We start from the raw sequence: 20,048 nt of genomic DNA on the forward strand, positions 1-20,048 counted from the left end.
AAAAATACAGAGCCTAGAGTTAAAACCATTCAACAGAGTAGATGCTTGCTTCCTTTGACGAGATTGAAATTACACTTTGGTATGTACGAGGGAGGAACGAAAACAGCTTGAAATGACAAGCAAGAAATCATTAGAATCGGCTTTTGTTAGGGGAATAATGACTCCTCCTCCTCCTCCTCTAACTAGTAACACTGATACAAAAAGAAAAGGACGTTTTTCTTGATTGAAAATGTCCGCCAGCTAATCTTTGATATAAATTAATAAATTATAAGTAACCTCGACTAGTCCCTAATGTTTGATATTATTATCAATTGAATTTTAAATCCCATGATTTTATCAATTATGTCCCGAAATTAGACAATATCACCCTCTCTGTTCATCCACTATTAGCGACTGTTTAAAATCCACCATAGATATACTTTCAACATTAAATCATGATAAACTCCTCGCTACTTCATTATTTTATATAAGAGGAAAGTGGAGAGAAAATTTTCTATAACTGTCGACTAAAACTATGGTTTGTTTTCATGCCTTGAATGAAAGCATAAACAAAGATTTTTAAAAAAAAACAGTTATTAACAGAAAATTGATGGAGCGTCAGCATTGTTTAATATTAGATTATGTTTAGAATAAAATAAAGATTTTTGTAGCTAAATTAATAATCAAATAATACATTTAATAAAATTTTAAAATGCGTGATGAATTCATAATAGTAATAGATAAAGTTTATTATTGATTGTTACAATAAATTTACCTTTGTATCTCTTCGTAGAAAAATTAAAAAGTTAAAATATGAAGGTATTTTAGTTTTTTATGCTGATTCATTAGTTGTTAAAAAATTAAACATGAATATTATTATTATTATTTTAGATTATTTTATACAATAAAAATACTTTTCTATCTCTACTGTCGATTATCGTACTGTCAATAAAAATACTTCTCTTTTGGACTTTGCACAAACTCTACTTCTTTGCCTCTTTGATAACGCGGCTTCGTTTCACCTGTACTATGAACATCAAAGATAATGTTTTTATTGCGATGCAATCTGCGGTGCACAAACGGTTTCTTAACTCCTTGTTATCGAGCAATATAATATAAGTAGAAGAACATTTCAAATATTCCATGACATTGGAGTTTCTTACAATGCTCGTGTGAGTAACACTCGAACATTTTATTTTTTTTCTTCTTTGTTATCCATTGAAGACACACTCATTTGAGTAAAGATTCAACAAGATCGTCCCCGTTGTTTCTTACAGAGATACCATTTTCTTTTTTCTTGAAATGGACCCGGTCATGGTGAACATTGAACAAAGTCGAAGCATTTTGTGAGTGAAAATCTGACACAAAGTTACCAAGACAAGAACAAAGGTATCTAGTTCCATTGGCCACTAGGGTTGGGATGTGGTGTCACGTAATTATCGAACTAGTTTAAGTTTAGTGAAGTTTGTGTTTTCCAGATGTCACCGAAACATTATTTTTCTCCTTTCGTCTCTTCCTTGCCTTCATCATTGCCATCATCTTACCTCTCCCTCTCCTTCTCTCCATTTTTCCTCCTCCATGCCATGGCTTCCTCCTCCTTAAAACACCATAAAAGCCACTCCCTCAACGGCTTCACCACCCCCGCCAAGAGAACAAAACTTTCTTTCATTTCTGACTCTGAAATCCAATCAGAATTCTCCCACCATGACCAAACCATCGCTCGGATCAACAACGGCAGCTTTGGGAGCTGCCCTCAATCTGTCATCTCAGCCCAACAAAACCTCCAGCTCCAGTTCCTCCGCCAGCCAGATAACTTCTACTTCAACACCCTCAAACCTTCTATACTTCATTCACGCTCCTTAATCAAATCTTTGGTAAACGCTCATTCTGTTGATGAAATCTCCCTTGTAGACAACGCCACCACCGCTGCTGCTATTGTGTTACAAAACTGTGCATGGGGTTTCAACGAAGGAAGGTTTAGCAAGGGAGATGTTGCTGTCATGTTGCATTATGCTTATGGTGCTGTCAAGAAGTCTGTTCAGGCTTATGTCACGCGCGCTGGAGGGGAAGTTATTGAGGTACACTTGCCCTTCCCTGTTGCATCAAAGGAGGAGATTGTGAGTGAATTTAGAAAGGCCTTAGCGAGAGGGAAAGAAAATGGGAAGAAGAAAGTCAGGTTGGCTGTGATTGATCATGTTACTTCGATGCCTAGTGTTGTTATTCCTGTTAAAGAATTAGTTAAAATTTGTAGAGAGGAAGGTGTTGACCAGGTTTTTGTTGATGCTGCTCATGGAATTGGGTGTGTTGATGTTGATGTGAGAGATATTGGGGCTGATTTTTATACTAGTAATTTGCATAAGTGGTTTTTTTGCCCTCCTTCTGTTGCCTTTTTGTATTGCAGGAAGAGAGGAGAGGATGGTAAAGGGGGTGATCTGCATCACCCTGTTGTGTCTCATGAGTATGGTAATGGATTGGCTGTAGAGAGTGCTTGGATTGGGACTAGGGATTATAGTGCTCAGTTGGTGGTTCCGGCGGTTTTGGAGTTTTTTAATAGGTTTGAAGGTGGGATTGAGGGAATTAAGAAGAGGAATCATGAGAAAGTTGTGGAGATGGGGGAGATGCTGGTGAAAGCTTGGGGGACTAATCTTGGGTCTCCACCGGAGATGTGTGGGAGTATGATTATGGTTGGATTGCCTGCTTGTTTGGGGATTTCGAATGATCTGGATACTTTGAAGTTAAGGTCACACTTGAGAGAGCATTTCCAGGTTGAAGTTCCTATTTATTTTAGGGCTCCAGTTGATGGAGAAGTTGATTCAATTACTGGCTATGCTCGCATTTCTCATCAAGTTTACAACAAGGTTGAGGATTATTACAGGTTTAGGGATGCAGTTAACCAATTGGTCAGTGATGGCTTCACTTGTGCATCTCTCTCTAATTGAAGAGGTATGCCCTGTCCCGAATTGTCTGCAGGGTTTGTAAAAGCTATCTTGATGATCATGACGAGGGTTTTCTGTGCCTGTTTACTCACATTGTCAATCTATGTGCACTTTTCGTTTGCTAATCCATTGATAGATAATCCATCAGTTTCTTTTATAAAAAAACTCCACTTTTAAATCCGTGATAGCTAGGTGATTAGCCTAAGTTTTGGAACTGATTCGAATACGTTACGCTGTTGTGATTCAGAATATGCACATCTAAATTTGAGCGTAATCGTGAAATTTCCCATAAATCAATCAGATTGCAGAATGTTTTTATGGAGCGAATCTTTTGTTGCTTGCCAACTCAGAAAGTTCAATGAACTCTGCTGGTTCTGTTATTGTCCATCATGATAATGCAGAGGAGTAATGCCTTTTTCAGATTTTCTGGGGATGAAATCAGTTGTGAAACTTTAGGTTGTTTCCTTACATTTAAACCATGGAAACTGGCAACTGGCCTTTCAAGAAATTTTCATGAGTAGAATTATGAAGAATAAGAATACAGAAACACAACTTGCTTTAACCAATATCGAGCTCGTGTTGAATCAATTAGTAAAGATCTGTGAAAATGAATCTGATCTTGTTAAAGATAGAGTCTACAATAAAATAAACATCTATTCCAATGATTTTTGTCTTGTTTTCCGACTTATTAGTCAAAGACTGTCTATCAATCTATCACAATGATATAACAGGTTTACTTTCCTAGAGCAGTGATACCTTTCCAGTTTGGGACAGCCCTCCCCCAGGTCCATGTCAAATTCCCTAGCTTTTGTCTTGATTTCCTAGTACTCTACTGGAAAGGGTATCTTGGCTGTGATTCAGGGTATTTATTAGGGGTCTGGTTTGGGATTACCAGCAAAACAGTATCTATTCAAGGACCATCCCTGGAATGTCTTGTCAACATGTTAGTCTTTGGATAGATGATTTCCCTGCCATTCCTTCTCCTGTTATTGAATCAACAGCGGAATTTTGCGCAGGGGATTGATGTGTGGAAGTTGTGCTTTTTTTTACTGAATACATAGACACAAATATTTAAATCGATCGAATGAAATTATAGAGCATGATTTTAAGATAGTAGTTGCTGATCCTCCACAAGTTTCATGCTGCTAAATTTCTTTGCTTCTATGAATATCTCAATCTTGCTGTCCCCTTGTGATTGTTTGGTGCTTCTTTTGTTCATCCTTAATGACCTTCATGTTACTATACTTGCAGCACCTTGGCCTCTGAATTGAAAAAAAAATGGAAAAGAGTTGCTCATATGCAAATTAGGGCTCCCTTCTAGTTTGTTTTGTAAACAACATGATAATTGGATAAGGTAACTATCTGATTAATTGTGGCTCATTGAGATCCTCATCGCACAGGAAGATCCACGCATTGGTCTCCTTCATCAGACTTGACCATTAATGGGGAAAAAAAAATGATATGTCTGTTTTTGTGGGAACAAAGTCTATGTTTTTTATGGATATAATTTTAATGATGTAGTAGGATTCAGTCTTTAGAGTTGTTAATGGTTGGTGCATGTGGAATTATAAATTTCTCTGTGCTCTTGCAGTTGGACGCTGCGAGGAACAAATCATTTCTCTTCCTGCATTTTTCATTAACCAAAACTATAAACCATGTTTGCATTTCAATCTGCAGTTTTTCAGTTCTTACTGTGCTGATGAAATCTGTGGAATAACGTATTAGTTTGATTTTGCTTCTTTTAAGCTGCCTTGACCTGGAATTTTCTGTTAGTTTGCAGTTCAATCTTCAATGAGGCACAGTAGAAACGTTTCCAATGACCATCAGCCAGTGATCATGGTTTCGGTACCACACTCAAAAGTTGACAAACAAACTTGAGATTGATGATGAGTATCAGAGTTCCAAGTTTGTTTCTTTACCCCTTTTTTTTTTTTTTCCTAATCATTTGAAGTTGTAGAGGAGATGAACTTGTCTGTTGTTCTCCCAGGATATTCATGTAAATATTATCCAAATAATTAATATAAACTATTTTCAGCATGCTTTTAACCCAATATGCTGTGGAGATTGTAGAGTAACTAATATATTATATCATCGGTTATTTTTTTAGCATCATAAAATTGCTCGTTAATATCAATTATTGACAACTTATTTGGCTACCTCAAATCCTGTTTTGTTCCCTCTACACCTACAAACTAATTGAATAAGTGTTTAACTTAACAAAGGATGGTGATGGTGTTGGTGTTCATATACAAGGATTGCATTGACATTATCACTCTCCTCCCTCTGCATCTACTGTCTTCTTCTCTATTTTTATATTTTTTTATGTTTTTGTAAATGTGAGGGACCAGGTTTGATATTGTTCTCTTCAAATATACTTCAATCCGGCTTGAAAGGTGTATTTAGGTCTCCTTTGTGTTTGTTTTTATTCGGCTTGAAAGGTGTAGATATTTTTTTTAAATTGTTTTTTTGTTTGGAAATAATTTTAAATAATATCTTTTAAAAAAAATTAATTTTTTATATAAGCACATTATACTAAAAAAATAATTTGAAACAAAAAAAATCAAAATTTTTCAAAAGAAAGGTTGGATAACAAAAACAAACATTGCTTTAATAGTACGATGGAATTGTGTTTTACCTCTATTATAATTTTAAAAATATTTGATTAATTAACCCATATTACACATATTTTAACTAAAAACTCTTTTTAAAATAAAAAAAAAAAAAAAAACTTAATTTCATATTTTTTTAAACATATTTTTTGAAACCGAGTAATTTGCTAAACGATAGCGTAAAGTAAAGTTGGGAGCTGGAGTCGGTAGCATTCATGGTAGGTGAACTCTGTGTAGTGTTATGAGTTATGACAGTCGGCCAGCCTCCATCATTTTGTTGCTGCAGGCAAAGGATAAACCAAGAAAGGCACATCCAGAGGAAAGTGGGCCAGAAAGGCAGCATTGGCTAGCTTACAAGATTTTGCACGTCATGCATTCATACTATTTGTTGGAGGAGGCGAAAGTGATGAGTCCACCGAAATAGATAAAAAAAGAGATGATGTTTTTGCCTCTGCTCTTCACTGCTTATCCTTTCCCAAAAGTAAGAAGTGCCAAAAAGAAAGAAAAAAAACAGGAACTACTGCTGAAGAATGATGACTCAATCAACACTTAAATTGGTTATTAAAAAAAAGTTAATTAATTGTTTTTAGTTGCATGAACAATACGGATAATTGATACCGACAAGGATAAGGGAAATATAGACATCGCTAATCACTATTACTAACCAACACTGTTATAAGCTACAAGTGAACTTTAAACCAGGTTATAAGCTAAACCGAGATCATCTCGGGTTTTATTAGTACGCAAACAAATAAAAGAAACTGACTTTGCACGAGATTGGGAAGGGGGAGCTCGGCTCGCCATAAAAAGGATCAGATCAGCAACCAAAACGGGTCCCAAATCGGCTCTGAATTCCATTTTTTTAGCCGTAACCCATGAAAAGCTAAGACATGAAAGGTGAGAAAGGGTTAAGATCAATCATGGTCCCTTTTCTTTACACATATACTCAAATCAACTGCTATATTCTCCATGAAAGGCAATTTCAGACCCTTCACCCAATTAAATCACAACATAGAATTCTCATTCCCGTTTAATTAATGCAAGAATAGCATTGGTAGGCTCAAATAACATTCTATTTAAAGTAAAAGGATTGGTTTTAACTTAGCCGTAACAATTCATTGGCTGACAGCATCTAACTCTTGGGAGATTCCCTACACTTGGTACCTCTCTTTTTTTTTTATTGTATCAGAACACAAAAACCCACCACACACGAACACATGCTCTCTCTCTGGTTTTGTTCTGATTGAGGGGCCAATTTGAATCCAAGTCCTGCTTGTACAAATTAGGGTGGGAAATTGAGCCAATTTCAGCAACTTTCTCTTCCTTTTTTTTTCTGTAATAAAGGTACCAACTTCTTTCGTTTTTCTCTTTATTTTATTGTTCATGTTATTATTTCAATTCATTAGGGTTCTTTTATTCTCTCTTTTTTGCTAATTCTGATTGTTTTTAGATTATTTGTTAGTTGTTCGAGGATAAAGTTTCGAACTTTATTGTTTATTTTGGGTTCTTAGTGAAATTGCTTTGTAATTTCTTTTCTGGGTTTCCACCGGAATGTTGTGAAATTAGCTGATTTTTATTAATTTTTTAGGAATTGGGTCCTTTTATTTGGTTGAGGCTGACCAAAAAGATTAATTTTTTTGCCCTTTATGGTTTTGGGATTTTGAAATTCCGAAAACCTGATATTAAATACCTGATTGTTTTCATTGCACCAATGTTCTTTAGTTTAATATTTTGCTGATAGTGACATGGAAGTTATCTTCTTTTAAATCTTTCTGCCTGCTGCAGCTTATTGAATAGTTCCATCAGGTACAATTGAGTGAAATTTTATTGGTTTCCTGTTTACTTGATGAGGTTGCAAGCCTAAACATGAAATCTTTAATTTATTTTGTCTACATTGTTTTAGTAACTGAACACGGAGTTTTCGTCCATTTGGTTGATCGCAATAATTGAAAGATGGGTGTGTATGACTGAATTTTTTAGAATCAACTCTGTCCATTCTTTACATACTCACAGGTATTGAAGAATTGCCAAGCTTACTGAGCTACCTGTGCTCTGTTAGTTATCTGTAAATGTTATGGTTTCTCATAGCGGATTACATTTTGGGTTCCAATTTTTTACTTTTTTGTTTTTTTTTTTTTTGTTTTAGGCAGGTAATGGTGGAGATAAAAATGATAGCTATTTGTCAGTTGGGTGGTGAATTTGTGACGGATAAGGATGGTACTTTGTCGTATAGAGGTGGTGATGCTCATGCTATAGACATTGATGACCAAATTAAGTTCAATGACTTCAAGTTGGAGGTGGCTGAGATGTTTAATTGCAGTGTCAATACCATGTCTCTCAAATACTTTCTTCCAGGCAATAAGAAGACTCTTATTACCATCTCTAATGACAAGGACTTGAAGCGGATGATAAAATTTCACGGGGATTCTGTCACTGCAGATGTTTATGTGATTTTGGAAGATAATTTTCTGCCTGGTGTCTCAAATTTGCCTGCCAGTAGGTAGTCTTCTTGATGCTAAGCTATAACTGTGGTCAATTTATTGATCTGTTGGAGTCACTTTATCAATTCTTGATTTTGTAGATCAAGCAGAACAACTCTGTCTGAAGCAGTGCCTCCTATTGATGCTCCTCTTGCCATTTTGGAGGATATCACTCAGCCTGATAACTCGCTTGTGGCACCTCTTGATCTTGATGTTGTAGATGATACCAATAATGTTGATATTCATATTGAAGATCAGCAGATTGATCCACTTGAAATTTCACCCATTCTTCCTCTTCTTGCTTCCAATGATGAGAAACATGCTAAAGGTGCACAGCAATGGCAGAATACTATTACTGGAGTAGGTCAAAGATTCAGCAGTGTTCATGAATTTCGCGAATCATTGCGTAAATATGCCATTGCACACCAGTTTGCATTTAGATATAAGAAGAACGATAGCCATCGTGTAACAGTTAAATGCAAAGCCGAAGGTTGTCCCTGGAGAATTCATGCGTCAAGGTTGTCGACCACTCAACTAATTTGCATCAAGAAGATGAATCCAACTCATACATGTGAAGGGTCGGTGGTGACAACAGGACATCAGGCAACTCGGAGCTGGGTAGCTAGTATTATTAAGGAAAAGTTGAAAGTTTTCCCAAATTACAAGCCCAAGGATATTGTCAATGACATCAAACATGAATATGGAATCCAACTAAACTACTTCCAGGCATGGCGTGGGAAAGAAATTGCAAAGGAGCAGCTTCAGGGTTCATACAAAGAGGCATATAATCAGTTACCATTTTTCTGTGACAAGATAATGGAGACAAATCCTGGTAGCCTGGCAACATTCACCACAAAGGATGACTCAAGTTTTGAGCGCCTATTTGTCTCATTCCATGCCTCATTGTATGGTTTTGTTCAAGGTTGCAGACCTCTTCTTTTCCTTGATAGCTTACCTTTAAATTCAAAATATCAAGGTACATTATTAGCTGCAACAGCTGCAGATGGGAATGATAGCGTGTTTCCTGTTGCTTTTGCATTAGTAGATGCAGAAACTAATGATAATTGGCATTGGTTCTTACTTCAAATGAAAACTGCACTGTCAACTTCTTGTCCAATAACATTTGTGGCAGACAAACTAAAGGGCTTAAAGGAATCAATTGCCGAGATATTCAAGGGCTCATTCCATGGCTATTGCCTACGGTATTTGTCTGAGCAACTTATTCAGGACTTGAAGGGGCAGTTTTCTCATGAGGTTAAGCGACTAATGATTGAAGACTTAAATGCTGCTGCCTATGCATGTAGGCCTGAAATCTTCCAGAGGTGCATGGAGAGCATCAAAAGTATTTCACTGGAAGCTTACAATTGGATCCTCCAAAGTGAACCGCAAAGTTGGGCGAATTCATTTTTTCAGGGTGCAAGATACAATTACATGACATCTAACTTTGGAGAGATGTTCTACAGCTGGGTATCAGATGCACATGAGTTACCAATAACACAGATGGTTGATGTGATACGGGGTAAGATTATGGAGTTGATTTATACAAGGCGGGCAGATTCCAACCAGTGGCTGACAAGATTAACTCCATCTGCGGAGGAAAAGCTAGAGAAGGAAAGTTTGAAAGTACATTCCCTTCAGGTGCTGCTGTCAGCTGGTAGTATATTTGAGGTTCGTGGAGAATCTGTTGAAGTGGTTGATATCGACCGCTGGGATTGTAGTTGCAAAGATTGGCAGCTTTCTGGTTTACCTTGTTGCCATGCTCTTGCTGTCATTGGTTGTATTGGCAGGAGTCCATATGATTATTGTTCAAGATATTTCACAACTGAAAGCTACCGATTGACGTATTCGGAGTCTGTTCACCCTGTACCCAATGTGGACATGCCTCTTGAGAAAGATTCTTCTCAGGTTGCAGTAACTGTAACCCCTCCTCCGACCCGGCGTCCTCCAGGCCGGCCTACCACAAAGAAATATGGACAACAAGATGTAGTCAAACGTCAGCTCCAGTGCAGTAGATGCAAGGGTCTTGGGCACAACAAGTCCACTTGCAAAGTTGTAGAGTGTTAGAAGAGCTTTTGTAAAGTGTTAGGTGCTGTAAGTATTAGCTTTTGCCATGCAATGCAGTTTTACCTCTTTCATGATAAGCGATTTCAATTTTTACTTACTCCACGTTTTTAACCACACCCAGAGCTTTTAACTTGTATGCCTATTTTTCAAGGCCATATACCCAGAAATTGATCTATGTTTCTTGGCATGGCTCCGCGTATACATTTTGTTATGTCCTTTTCCACAGGCATACAGTCATATACCTGCTACATGCTTCTGCAAAAATTTTGGTTGCCATTTCAACTTGTCAAGATGTTGACATGAGTATTTGCTCCATCACTTTATATACATGCACACATACACTCTCACATTTGCCACCTCATGTTTTTACATGACGTGGTGGAGTTCAATTCCTTATCTGTGAATATTGTTCTGGGAAACGCCTACCTGTCCATCTAATTTTGAATTTTGTTGTTTGCATTCAACCAATCAATGCCCTTGTGTTTTATTAACAGGGATGACATCAAGAAGCAGAGGCATCAGAATCTGTACATGTAACAACTATTTTGAAGGGCCAGAAAGACCTATTAAAATGCTTGATTTAAGTGACTTGAATTGTGAGACCTTTAGTTTTGTACGGTTGGTTGCTTATCTTTATCTGGTGTTGCCTTTGAGCTTTATTTCTTTCGGAAATTCTTACTAGTTTGAACAAGAGTGCAATGACCGTGATAATAATGCTAGGAACGCGTGTTGCTGATGTAAACAATAGTATTTATGCTCAGATTTGTTATATGGGAAAAGGCTCATCTAGGTTTCAACTCTATTCAGACGAGGATACAGCATTGCTGCTTATCCCATCTGTGTTTCTTGTTAACTTTGTTCTTGAATTAGTTCGTGCTCTTGTTTGTGGATGACAGGGATAAAATCATAGGCCATGACTTATGAAACTTTACGCTTCCATTGCAAAGAATGGTATGGTTCAAGATGGATGGGAACCATGTAGCTCTACTTTTGAAGGTGGCAACGGCAATGGCTTGCACTCTTACCCCCACACAATTTATAGGAATTGACTGAAAATGGGGGGAGAATTCATGGCTTAGCCAATGGAAACTGGCATAATAAACAACATAATCCTGAGAGAACAGAGTTATCATCTATGGAATAAATATGATAAAAAATGGCTTGGCGTCGCACCATTTTATCCCATTCTTTAAGCCATGGGCGATCCGAAGTGCAGCAAAGTTGGATGATATCATGATAATCACGAAAATCAAGTTGTTTTCTAATGGTAAAGGAAAGAACAATCTTAGCTTACACATGAAAAATAAGTTTAATAACATTTCCTCAATTGAAATTTGAGTCACTAAGTCTAAAACATATGTTCCTCTTAGTGACAAAATTGAATCACTAAAACATCTATTCCTACAAAAAGAAAAAGAAAAGGACCCTACCCCACGTCATTGTTTCCTCAGATCTTCAATAAGCTTCAACACTTCACCCCGCATTGTTGTCTCCAGATATGCATTAACCTCCCTTTCAACAGCAGACAACCAGTCACCATCATTGCCATTCCTTTCACATGAATGCCATAGGCAAATAACCTCAGCAATGGCCATAACATAAAGCCCACAGTCAAATCCATTTGTCTGCTGTGGTGTTTTAGCTTCTTTAAAGAAAGGAACAGCAGCAGACCCTACAGCTTTCATTTTCAGAGTCTTAGCACCATCTTTTGATGATGATTCACTGGCTGTGCCCATGAATCCCTTTACAGCTTTGTAGAGCTTCAAGGCATGATATCGGTGCATCCCCGGCAAGCTATCAAAATGCAGAAAGTAATTCTGGCTCCTATCATAAACAAGCAAGCTCCAATGTGTTCCCCTTTCAGCTGCACTGAAATCTTCGTTATCATTCACAGTAAAAAGAATGAGTTTCTTACTTGAAAACTTAAGAGGTTCCACAAAATCATTGACAAGACTCTGTTGATCTTGGCAATTTGCGAACCAATAAGATGTGGAAGGTGGAACTAACAAGATATCATTAGCATCAGCGTTATAAGAAGAAGATAAGTAAGCAAAATAGAAATCAATAATTTGGTCATTAAGATAGCATGGTCCTTTAAGGATATTCAAATCTGAAACTCTCAAAACCACATCCTTGTATGACAAAACAATCTCTTTGTCATCCATTGATTACAAGAACCTGCAAAATAACACAAAACAAGATAAACAATCTCTTTGTCATCCATTGATTACAAGAACCTGCAAAATAACACGAACCAAGATAAAAACAAAAAAGATTCTCTGCAAAAACAACAAAACACAATACCAAAGTATCTTACTTTTAACTCAAACTGACAACAGGATAAGTTAAAGAAACAATATTTACTCACATGGGAATTAGATTAAGACCCAGAAAACAAAAATTTATAACTTTTAACAAAAACCCAGATACCCAATCCTTCACAAAAACTGAAATTATAAGAAACTATTAAGCAAAAATTAGAAGAATAAAAAACGAAACTAACCTTGTGGGCTTTTGAAGCGTTGAACCCTGAACCCCTTAAACGTAATAGAGTAATGAACTTGTTTCAAGAAAAGATCAAAGCTTTGCGAAGAAACATCCGGCTTTCTATATATAGAGCACGATGCAATCCTAAGCAAACCATTTGGCTTTTTCTTAATGGTAATTTCAGATTTATCCTTGCAGTTTAGGTGAATTATTAATGAGCCCCCAAAATGTTCAATATTAGCCATCCCTATCGTATGTTTTCATTTCTCAGTTGACCTACTAAGGTTCTAGTAAAGTTTCAATCACTCGCCTTCTTTTTTTTTAGTTTAATATGGGTGTCCGAATCAGCTTGCGTGCACCTCGATTAATCCCACGAGCCCTGAAGTTAACGACCATGTAAGCCTCCAGTGGTCATTATATGAGCAACCACATGATTCGAACCTGAAACCACAGAGAGAACAGACCTCTTGATTCCAAGTTCTTACCACTAATCACCATCTAGAAGGTTAATCACTCACCTTCTTTGTTATCAGAAGTGGTGGAATAATGATTTTGTAGAGTTAATATCACTCAAGCACCCTGGAAACTGCTATGTTTGGTATTGTGATGTTCTTATAAGTTGCATCGCAATAAGAACATGATTTTCATGTTTCATGTTTCTATTATGGCACAACCTACAGTATTATTAATAAACAGGTACTTAGCCTAGTTAATAAATTATTTATTCATATTATTGTTTAAGATTTAAATTCCAGAGAGAAGGAAGGGTTAACGAATCTTAAAATATTATATATTTTAGTTCTTGTATATTTAGAAAATTTAATTTATACTATTGAAAAAATCAGAACTTTTTGTGCTATAATTTGTTTTTTTTTATCTAAAGTACCGATTTTATGCAATAAAACGAAAACGTTTTTAGATAACTTAACCTTTTATGTTGAGGATTTACTGTTTGTATAGACAGAAGGAATTGATGAAGGATTGTTGTACAGGTTGTGGACCCAATTGATAAAGAATATAGTTTTGGGACCAAATTAAGATCTTGGTAATAGTTGGGGGACTAGAACGAGGGTAGACCAATAGCCCAGGTGAAACTCTCAACAAATGGCGAGTAACAAACACCCTTAAGCATCTCGTCATAAACGAAGTCCTCAATTGCAAGGAGTTGAGCTAAGGAAGGACATCCTCAACTCAAACAAACACAGCCGATCAGTCTCTGGTGCTTCCCTTTTTCAGGTCAGTCATTTGTCAGTCTTCATTGTCTGGTGTTTAGTAAAAAGTAACATGCTTTCACATTATTTTTGCCTTCATCAAGCTTAAAAAGAAACAAAGTTGTAGCTGTGACTGACTGCAATGCTCTCTCCTTCAACACTTTCGAAGGCAATTCCCAAATGGCTCAATCTAAAATCATTCATTTCTTCAGTATCTTGCACTAATGCCATCCAAATTAACCCAGAAATCAATCAAAACGCACCAAATATTACTGATTTTGATGCAAAGATTCAATCTTTGAGAAATAAACTGTGCCCAGATTACTTAATCAAGGTTTTGAAAAGCACCAGTGATATTAACTCTGCTGTTAAGCTATTCAAATGGGCTTCCCTTCAAAGAAGGTTTAACCACACTGATGATACTTATTATTGGATTATTTTCAAGTTGGGCATGGCTGAAAATGTTGAGGAAATGGAGGGGTTTTGTCAAAATATGGTGAAAGATAGGTGCCCGGGTGTAGAAGATGTTCTTCTTTCATTGGTTGATGCATTTGTTAGAAATTGTAGGCTTAATGAAGCACTGCGTGTTCTTTTTAATATGAATTTGGCTGGTATTAAGCCTTCAATTGATGTGTTTAATTTTGTATTGGGCGCACTTGTGGAAGAGAAGAGAGGGTTTCAAGATGTGGTTTTTGTTTATAAGGAGATGGTGAAAGCAGGAGTGGCACCTAGTATTGATACTTTGAATTATTTGCTGGAGGTTTTGTTTGAGACAGATAGGGTTGATTCTGCTTTGGATCAATATAGGAGAATAAACAAGAAAGGTTGTATTCCTAATAGTAGAACTTTTGAGATAGTAATAAAAGGTCTCATTGCCAAAAATAGAGTTGATGATTCAGTTACCATTTTGCATGAGATGTTGGAACTCGGATGCCTGCCTGAACTGAGATTTTTTAGATCTACAATACTTTTGTTTTGTGGGGAAGATAGACTGCAACAGGGGATAAGGTTGTTTAGGAAGATGAAAGATTCTAATTTTACCCCGGATCCCTTTATTTATGGAGCTTTGATACAATGTTTGTGCAAGCACCTTAGGTTGGATGAGGCAGCAAACCTTCTTGAAGAGATGATGGAAAGTCGGTTAACACCTGATAATAATGTTTTTGTGGATATTGTAAATGGGTTTTGTAAATTAGGGAAGATAAATGAGGCTATTAAGCTCTTGGAAGATAAACATGTGCACGTAACTTCTCCACACAATGCATTGCTCCGATGTTGTTGTGATGCTGATAAATTCTTCATGGCCAAAGGTCTCCTTGAGAAGATGTCTGAGAGAAATATCGATGATTGTGATTCTTGGAACATTCTTATCAGATGGCTTTGTGAGAAGGTGGGAGTGATGAATGCATATGAACTTCTAGGTAGAATGATTATATCTTCTTTGATTCCTGACTGTGCCACATATTCCGCTCTTGTTGCTGGCAATTGTAGATTAAGCAAGTATGAAGATGCTCTACAGCTATTTCTTCAGCTTCATGCCAAGTTCTGGATTTTAGATCCTGCTTCTTACTCTGAGCTAATTGAAGGACTGTGCAGGGGAGAAAAGTATCTAGAAGCTGTTAAAGTGTTTTGCTACATGTCTGAGAACAGATGTTCTCTTCAGTCTTTGTCGTTTAATATGCTGATCGAGGGTGTTTGTAACATGGGAATGCTTAATGAAGCTGTCAGGCTACAATTGTTGGGTTATAATTCTGGCACTTCTTGTTCCAATGCTACATGCAATTATATAATGCTTGGATTGTCTAAATCAGACAAGGGAAAACACATGCTTGCTTTTCTCTCACAAATGTTGGTTCAGGGTACCAATCTTGATATGGAAGCATATTGCATTTTGATACAGAGCATGATTGCACAGAAACAAATAAAGGATTGCACTTTGTTTCTCAATGTGATGGTTAATGAGGGCTTGGTACCTGATTCAGACACATTATATAAGCTACTGTCATGTTTGGCCAATCATTCTCAGTTGTATTTGATATCACTTTCACTTGATAAACTTGTTTCTGACTGTGAAGTTCTAGATTCAGCTATGTATAACATACTTATTAATGGTCTGTGGAAAGAGGGCAACAAAAATGAGGCTCATCGACTGTTAGACTTGATGCTGGAGAAGGGTTGGGTCCCAGATTCTATGACCCATGGATTGTTGATTGGCTCTGGTAATAGGGAGGGGACAGGTAAGGGGAAATTGACATATATTGATAGCATCAAAGATAGTGTTAGTGACATTCTAGTCGAGGGATTGGGGGAAACATGAATCTGCATTCACTGAATGCCTTTTTTAAGGTGAATGGAATGCTAAGTACTTCCCCTTCCTTTCATATGTGGCAATTCTGCCAAGACGTCTTTGTTAGTTGGAGGAATAATTTGCGAGCCACATACTAGCTGAGGGATTGGGTGTAACATGAATCTGCATCCACTGAATTTTGGAAAGATAGAAGATCTCAATTTTTGACTCATTGCTGAGCCCAAATGGTCAGCCTGCAAAGGTAATTTTTTGTCTTTGTGATGATATTTCTTATTTTCTCTTATGAATCTGTTATTCTTTATTTTCTTGTTGTATTTTCTACTTCCATGCTATTCAATTTTTGCATCTAAAATATCCAAAAAACTCTTCATTTTGATAGTGTTGCATGGCCTGCTTCTATCAATCACAAATGTGGGTCACCTTTCCCATCCAGATGAGGGTCTCTTTCTCTCTCTCTTGTGTGTGACAAGAAAATTTGTATTTTTCCATTAGTAACTAGATAGAATGTAGACTTTTCTGAAGCAAATATCATAAACTGGGTGGTTAATTTTATTGTTTCCCTAGTAGGGAAACCTGTGGCATTTTGTACACTGTTTTCATCTTCATCTTCATCTTGAACATCATCTATACTATTTTTTGGCTTCATCTGATGCCATGGAGTCGTGTACACCCACACTTGCTGAGAATCACCTCTTTTCTTTTCTTTTTGATGAAAGTACACAACTCAAAAAACTGTGGTCCTTTTTACAGAACAAAATTTTGTAGAATTTCTACCTTAATAAAAAAAAGTTATTGCATAAACGGCATCTTATGTTCTAAAAAGAACTCAGAATCAATCTGCATTTGCATTTTTTGCCTTCTTATTCACTATAATTCTAATGTGGACTAGCAACTCATGACCAGGGCAATTCGCACATGATAGATGGACTAATCACTATGGGTTGTTTTGATGTTTTCAGGTGCCTTGGAAGGTGACTGCAAATAGGAGAGATGATGGATCTTTAGAGCTAGGTAAATTGATCTTCTCTCTTTATATTTTTTCGCTTTTGCATTGAATGAAATGATTGAGTTTCTCCGGTTTTCTCAAGTATCATTGCTTGGTGAGTTTGTTCTTTTTATCTGGGATTTTGCCATGACAATAAATAATTAGTGCCAATTTCTTTATATGCTTGATTTGATGGTTATTCACCTCCAACTTTTTGAGGCCATTTGAATGCCTGATTTGAAGATTCTTTACCTGGTTTTTTTTTTTTTCAAATTTCCACTTGATTTTTGTGCTATTTTGGTAGTTTTAACTTGTGCATTCTTTTGGTTACCTAAGTAATGTTCTTATGCATACAATGGTGGCTTTCAAGGTCCCAATTTCTCATTGGCTGTTGTTTTTATCATTTCATTGTTTTGGTTTCTTCAATTCTTACTACCTCTTTTTTCCTTTTCTTCTTCTTTCTTTTCTCCTCTGCTTTGTCTGCATTCGCAGTAGTTTTATCCATTTTGGGGGGGAAGGGGGTTGTTTATTGTCATTGTATTTTGTAAATTGCCTAGTTATCATGTCATTATTAAGATTCATTAGTGGTCAAGAGGAAGGGGTTGTTTAAATTTTTAGCAAATTCATTTGCTTGTAAATTTATTTTTGGTGTTTGGTTGGCTGTCTAATTAGGTAAATTATGTTTCCCTCTTGTTGCTTGATTTGGATCCGTTTATGTTATTGTGCTAATTTAGTTTCCCTTGGTAATTTGTCTATTTTGCCTAAAACAGCAGGTTGCCAGAGCCTAAATCTACAATCACCACGATTTTAAAATTGCATTTTTTTTGTTTCTATTTCAGTTGAATTTGTAGGGATTGGTTCCTGTGAGGTAAGGAGTCGATATTTTTGCTCCTTTAAAAAATTATGCTCAACAATAAGTTAGCATTGTACAAATTCACTGCATCTTCATTATATATTTGAGCAACCAAGTGCTTTTTTTTCCCCAATCCTTTTGTGTGCCAAAGCAACATAGCTTATTAGGGGTTGTAAAATCTTATGTACCCAGTTGTCATATCTAGCCTTGAAATGCATTAGAAGGGTCACATTCCAATCCTTTCTGGATTCCTATATGAGTGCAGTCTCTTGGTGATTATGTGATGGGATATAGAGACTAGACTGCGACACTGATTTTGGTCCTGTGAAACATGCAGGGTGTCAACACAGCATATGGAAGAAAAATAGACTTGCCTACAAGCTAAAGATATTTTCTGTTCAGAAATTCATCTAACTTGCATTCAAGCTCGAGGATGCCCTCTTTCTCCTCTTATCTCCAGCTTCTCGGATCTTCATGTCCATTAGTTTGCAGGCGGTTCCAGATGTATTTGTAGCTAAATTTGCTTGTTTAAAATCTTCAGTTGGTTTCTTTTGATCAGGTTCGGGTCTATTTTTCTCAATTCCTAATGGACGGTTCACAGCAAATTGATTGCTCTTGGAATTGGAAGGAATTGTTTAAGCTCGGAAGTATTATGTGGGTCAAAGTAAAGTAGTACAAGTTTTTTTGGAGGCCATTGCATACCCCGTAATTCAGATTCAGCTTTATCAACTGGCTATCCATTTTAGTAGACTCCCTACCAAGTACAGACAATTGAAGAGGAGGAAGCAATCAGTCCTATTTGTGATTATGCAGCAGTACTAATGAATGTCGTGATCACATCTTCTTCTCTTGTGCTTTTACTAAAGGAGTATGGCAGCAAGTTTAGCTCTGACCAAGATAAACAGAGAGGTGGGGGGGACTGAAATTCTGAATCAAGTTGTCTCATTCAATCTCGGCAGAATTTTTTTATTTTTTATTTTTGGCTTTAAGCTGCTGTGACATGTTTGGAAAACCAGAAATAACACGATTCACAAAGCTGGAGATTTTTCAGGAGATTTTATTTTTGTTTTTTCTATCATTTGTCTAGGAAAGCTCTGTGTCACCATTTTGTTGCAACACATACATGGCATAGAGGTCTTACTATTTGAAAAGGAAAGAGTCGTTTCTCCTTCCCATAGCAAGGACCATGATAGGTGGAAAACTCGAACTGAGCAATTCAGCATCCTCTTCCTTTTTTTCTATGACAGCCACCAGGATTTGAGAGAGAGAGAGAAGATGATTGAAAAAACAAAATATTCAAGCCAGGTGAACAGGCTGCGTACTCCTGGTCACATATCCGCACCTGGAGTACCTAATAACCTGCAGCACCAAGAGTTCCATAACATATAAAGACAAATACAATTAATAAAGCAAGAACAAAGCCATTCCATTAGACAAAAACCATCATCTTGCCAAACAAGAAAATATGATGGACTGTTACAGTTCAGAGTCTCCAGGGAAGATTAGTAATTCTAAAGCTGGCAGCAGGCAGATTACTGGATCAAATCCAAGGATAAAGAGGGAGGAAGAAGGAAATCTGTACCATGCATACATCTACTTCAGTGAAAAATAAATACATCAATTTCTTGAGATGAAAGTACAAAAGCCAATGATTAATTTATCGAACAAACATCAGAATCTTATGCATGTCAAAACTTGGAGATACATCGCTTAGCAAATCTCAAGTTATCTAACTCAAATGGTAACGACGATGAATCTTTGCATTGCCTGCAGTCAACTGTAGAAATTAGATGATGGTCATCTCCAATGATAAAATGGCACAAGGAATACGATACTTCTAGCTAGAAATTATTCTGCTGACTGAACAATCCTTATTAACAATTACACTCACTAAAATCTTAGCTATGATTAACGTTCTTTACTCTATTTTAATCTCGATCTTACCTAAAAACCTCGAAATGACGTAAAATAATGTCAAGTCATGGAAAAAAATCACTTAATATCTTCTTATTTAGTTTGCTTGGACCAGGAAAAGGTTCGCCCTATCACACAAAAAAATCCCCAAAAAAAGTACATACAGTCACAAACCAAATCCCCTCCCTCCCGCGGCCTCCCACCACCACCATCCCAACAGAA

The 20,048-nt window shown here is 36.7% G+C and overlaps 4 protein-coding genes across 17 annotated transcripts; 3 read left to right on the forward strand and 1 right to left on the reverse strand.

Moving 5' to 3' along the window:
* The first annotated feature begins 1,240 nt into the window (after nucleotides 1-1,240).
* On the forward strand, nucleotides 1,241-4,966 carry LOC7465209 (probable L-cysteine desulfhydrase, chloroplastic). 2 transcript variants are annotated; one of them, XM_002318888.4, is made up of 2 exons: nucleotides 1,241-2,922; nucleotides 4,696-4,966. In XM_002318888.4, exon 1 carries the CDS (start codon nucleotides 1,458-1,460, stop codon nucleotides 2,916-2,918), a length of 1,461 nt encoding a protein of 486 aa, XP_002318924.3. In that variant the 5' UTR covers nucleotides 1,241-1,457; the 3' UTR covers nucleotides 2,919-2,922; nucleotides 4,696-4,966. The 2 variants fall into 2 exon arrangements, with proteins under 2 accessions (XP_002318924.3, XP_024439710.2); XM_024583942.2 differs by having other exon boundaries at nucleotides 1,245-2,922; nucleotides 4,689-4,966.
* A 1,692-nt stretch (nucleotides 4,967-6,658) lies between these two features.
* LOC7478873 (uncharacterized) lies at nucleotides 6,659-10,870 on the forward strand. 4 transcript variants are annotated; one of them, XM_024583635.2, is made up of 4 exons: nucleotides 6,659-6,868; nucleotides 7,675-8,024; nucleotides 8,106-10,095; nucleotides 10,563-10,870. In XM_024583635.2, exons 2-3 carry the CDS (start codon nucleotides 7,678-7,680, stop codon nucleotides 10,066-10,068), a joined length of 2,310 nt encoding a protein of 769 aa, XP_024439403.2. In that variant the 5' UTR covers nucleotides 6,659-6,868; nucleotides 7,675-7,677; the 3' UTR covers nucleotides 10,069-10,095; nucleotides 10,563-10,870. The 4 variants fall into 4 exon arrangements, with proteins under 4 accessions (XP_024439403.2, XP_024439402.2, XP_024439399.2 ...); XM_024583634.2 differs by having other exon boundaries at nucleotides 6,660-6,868; nucleotides 7,671-8,024; XM_024583631.2 differs by lacking the exon at nucleotides 6,659-6,868 and adding an exon at nucleotides 6,920-7,537 and having other exon boundaries at nucleotides 7,671-8,024.
* A 435-nt stretch (nucleotides 10,871-11,305) lies between these two features.
* On the reverse strand, nucleotides 11,306-13,124 carry LOC7478874 (NEDD8-specific protease 1). Of its 3 annotated transcripts, none has more exons than XM_052446326.1 (3): nucleotides 13,074-13,124; nucleotides 12,572-12,865; nucleotides 11,306-12,305 (listed from the first exon to the last, which is right to left on the reverse strand). In XM_052446326.1, the coding sequence occupies exon 3, from the start codon at nucleotides 12,231-12,233 to the stop codon at nucleotides 11,505-11,507; it is 729 nt and encodes a 242-aa protein (XP_052302286.1). In that variant the 5' UTR covers nucleotides 12,234-12,305; nucleotides 12,572-12,865; nucleotides 13,074-13,124; the 3' UTR covers nucleotides 11,306-11,504. The 3 variants fall into 3 exon arrangements, with proteins under 3 accessions (XP_052302286.1, XP_052302285.1, XP_024439404.2); XM_052446325.1 differs by having other exon boundaries at nucleotides 11,306-12,246; nucleotides 13,074-13,121; XM_024583636.2 differs by lacking the exons at nucleotides 12,572-12,865; nucleotides 13,074-13,124 and adding an exon at nucleotides 12,306-12,550 and having other exon boundaries at nucleotides 11,306-12,246.
* A 522-nt stretch (nucleotides 13,125-13,646) lies between these two features.
* Nucleotides 13,647-18,967, forward strand: LOC7465210 (pentatricopeptide repeat-containing protein At1g63330). Of its 8 annotated transcripts, none has more exons than XM_052446316.1 (5): nucleotides 13,647-16,315; nucleotides 16,454-16,513; nucleotides 17,034-17,085; nucleotides 17,830-17,927; nucleotides 18,250-18,967. In XM_052446316.1, the coding sequence occupies exon 1, from the start codon at nucleotides 13,909-13,911 to the stop codon at nucleotides 16,081-16,083; it is 2,175 nt and encodes a 724-aa protein (XP_052302276.1). In that variant the 5' UTR covers nucleotides 13,647-13,908; the 3' UTR covers nucleotides 16,084-16,315; nucleotides 16,454-16,513; nucleotides 17,034-17,085; nucleotides 17,830-17,927; nucleotides 18,250-18,967. The 8 variants fall into 8 exon arrangements, with proteins under 8 accessions (XP_052302276.1, XP_052302275.1, XP_052302277.1 ...); XM_052446315.1 differs by having other exon boundaries at nucleotides 17,833-17,927; XM_052446317.1 differs by having other exon boundaries at nucleotides 17,899-17,927.
* The last annotated feature ends 1,081 nt before the right edge of the window (nucleotides 18,968-20,048 follow it).

Source organism: Populus trichocarpa, chromosome 13, assembly GCF_000002775.5.
Source record: "Populus trichocarpa isolate Nisqually-1 chromosome 13, P.trichocarpa_v4.1, whole genome shotgun sequence".
Taxonomy (NCBI): Eukaryota; Viridiplantae; Streptophyta; class Magnoliopsida; order Malpighiales; family Salicaceae; genus Populus; species Populus trichocarpa.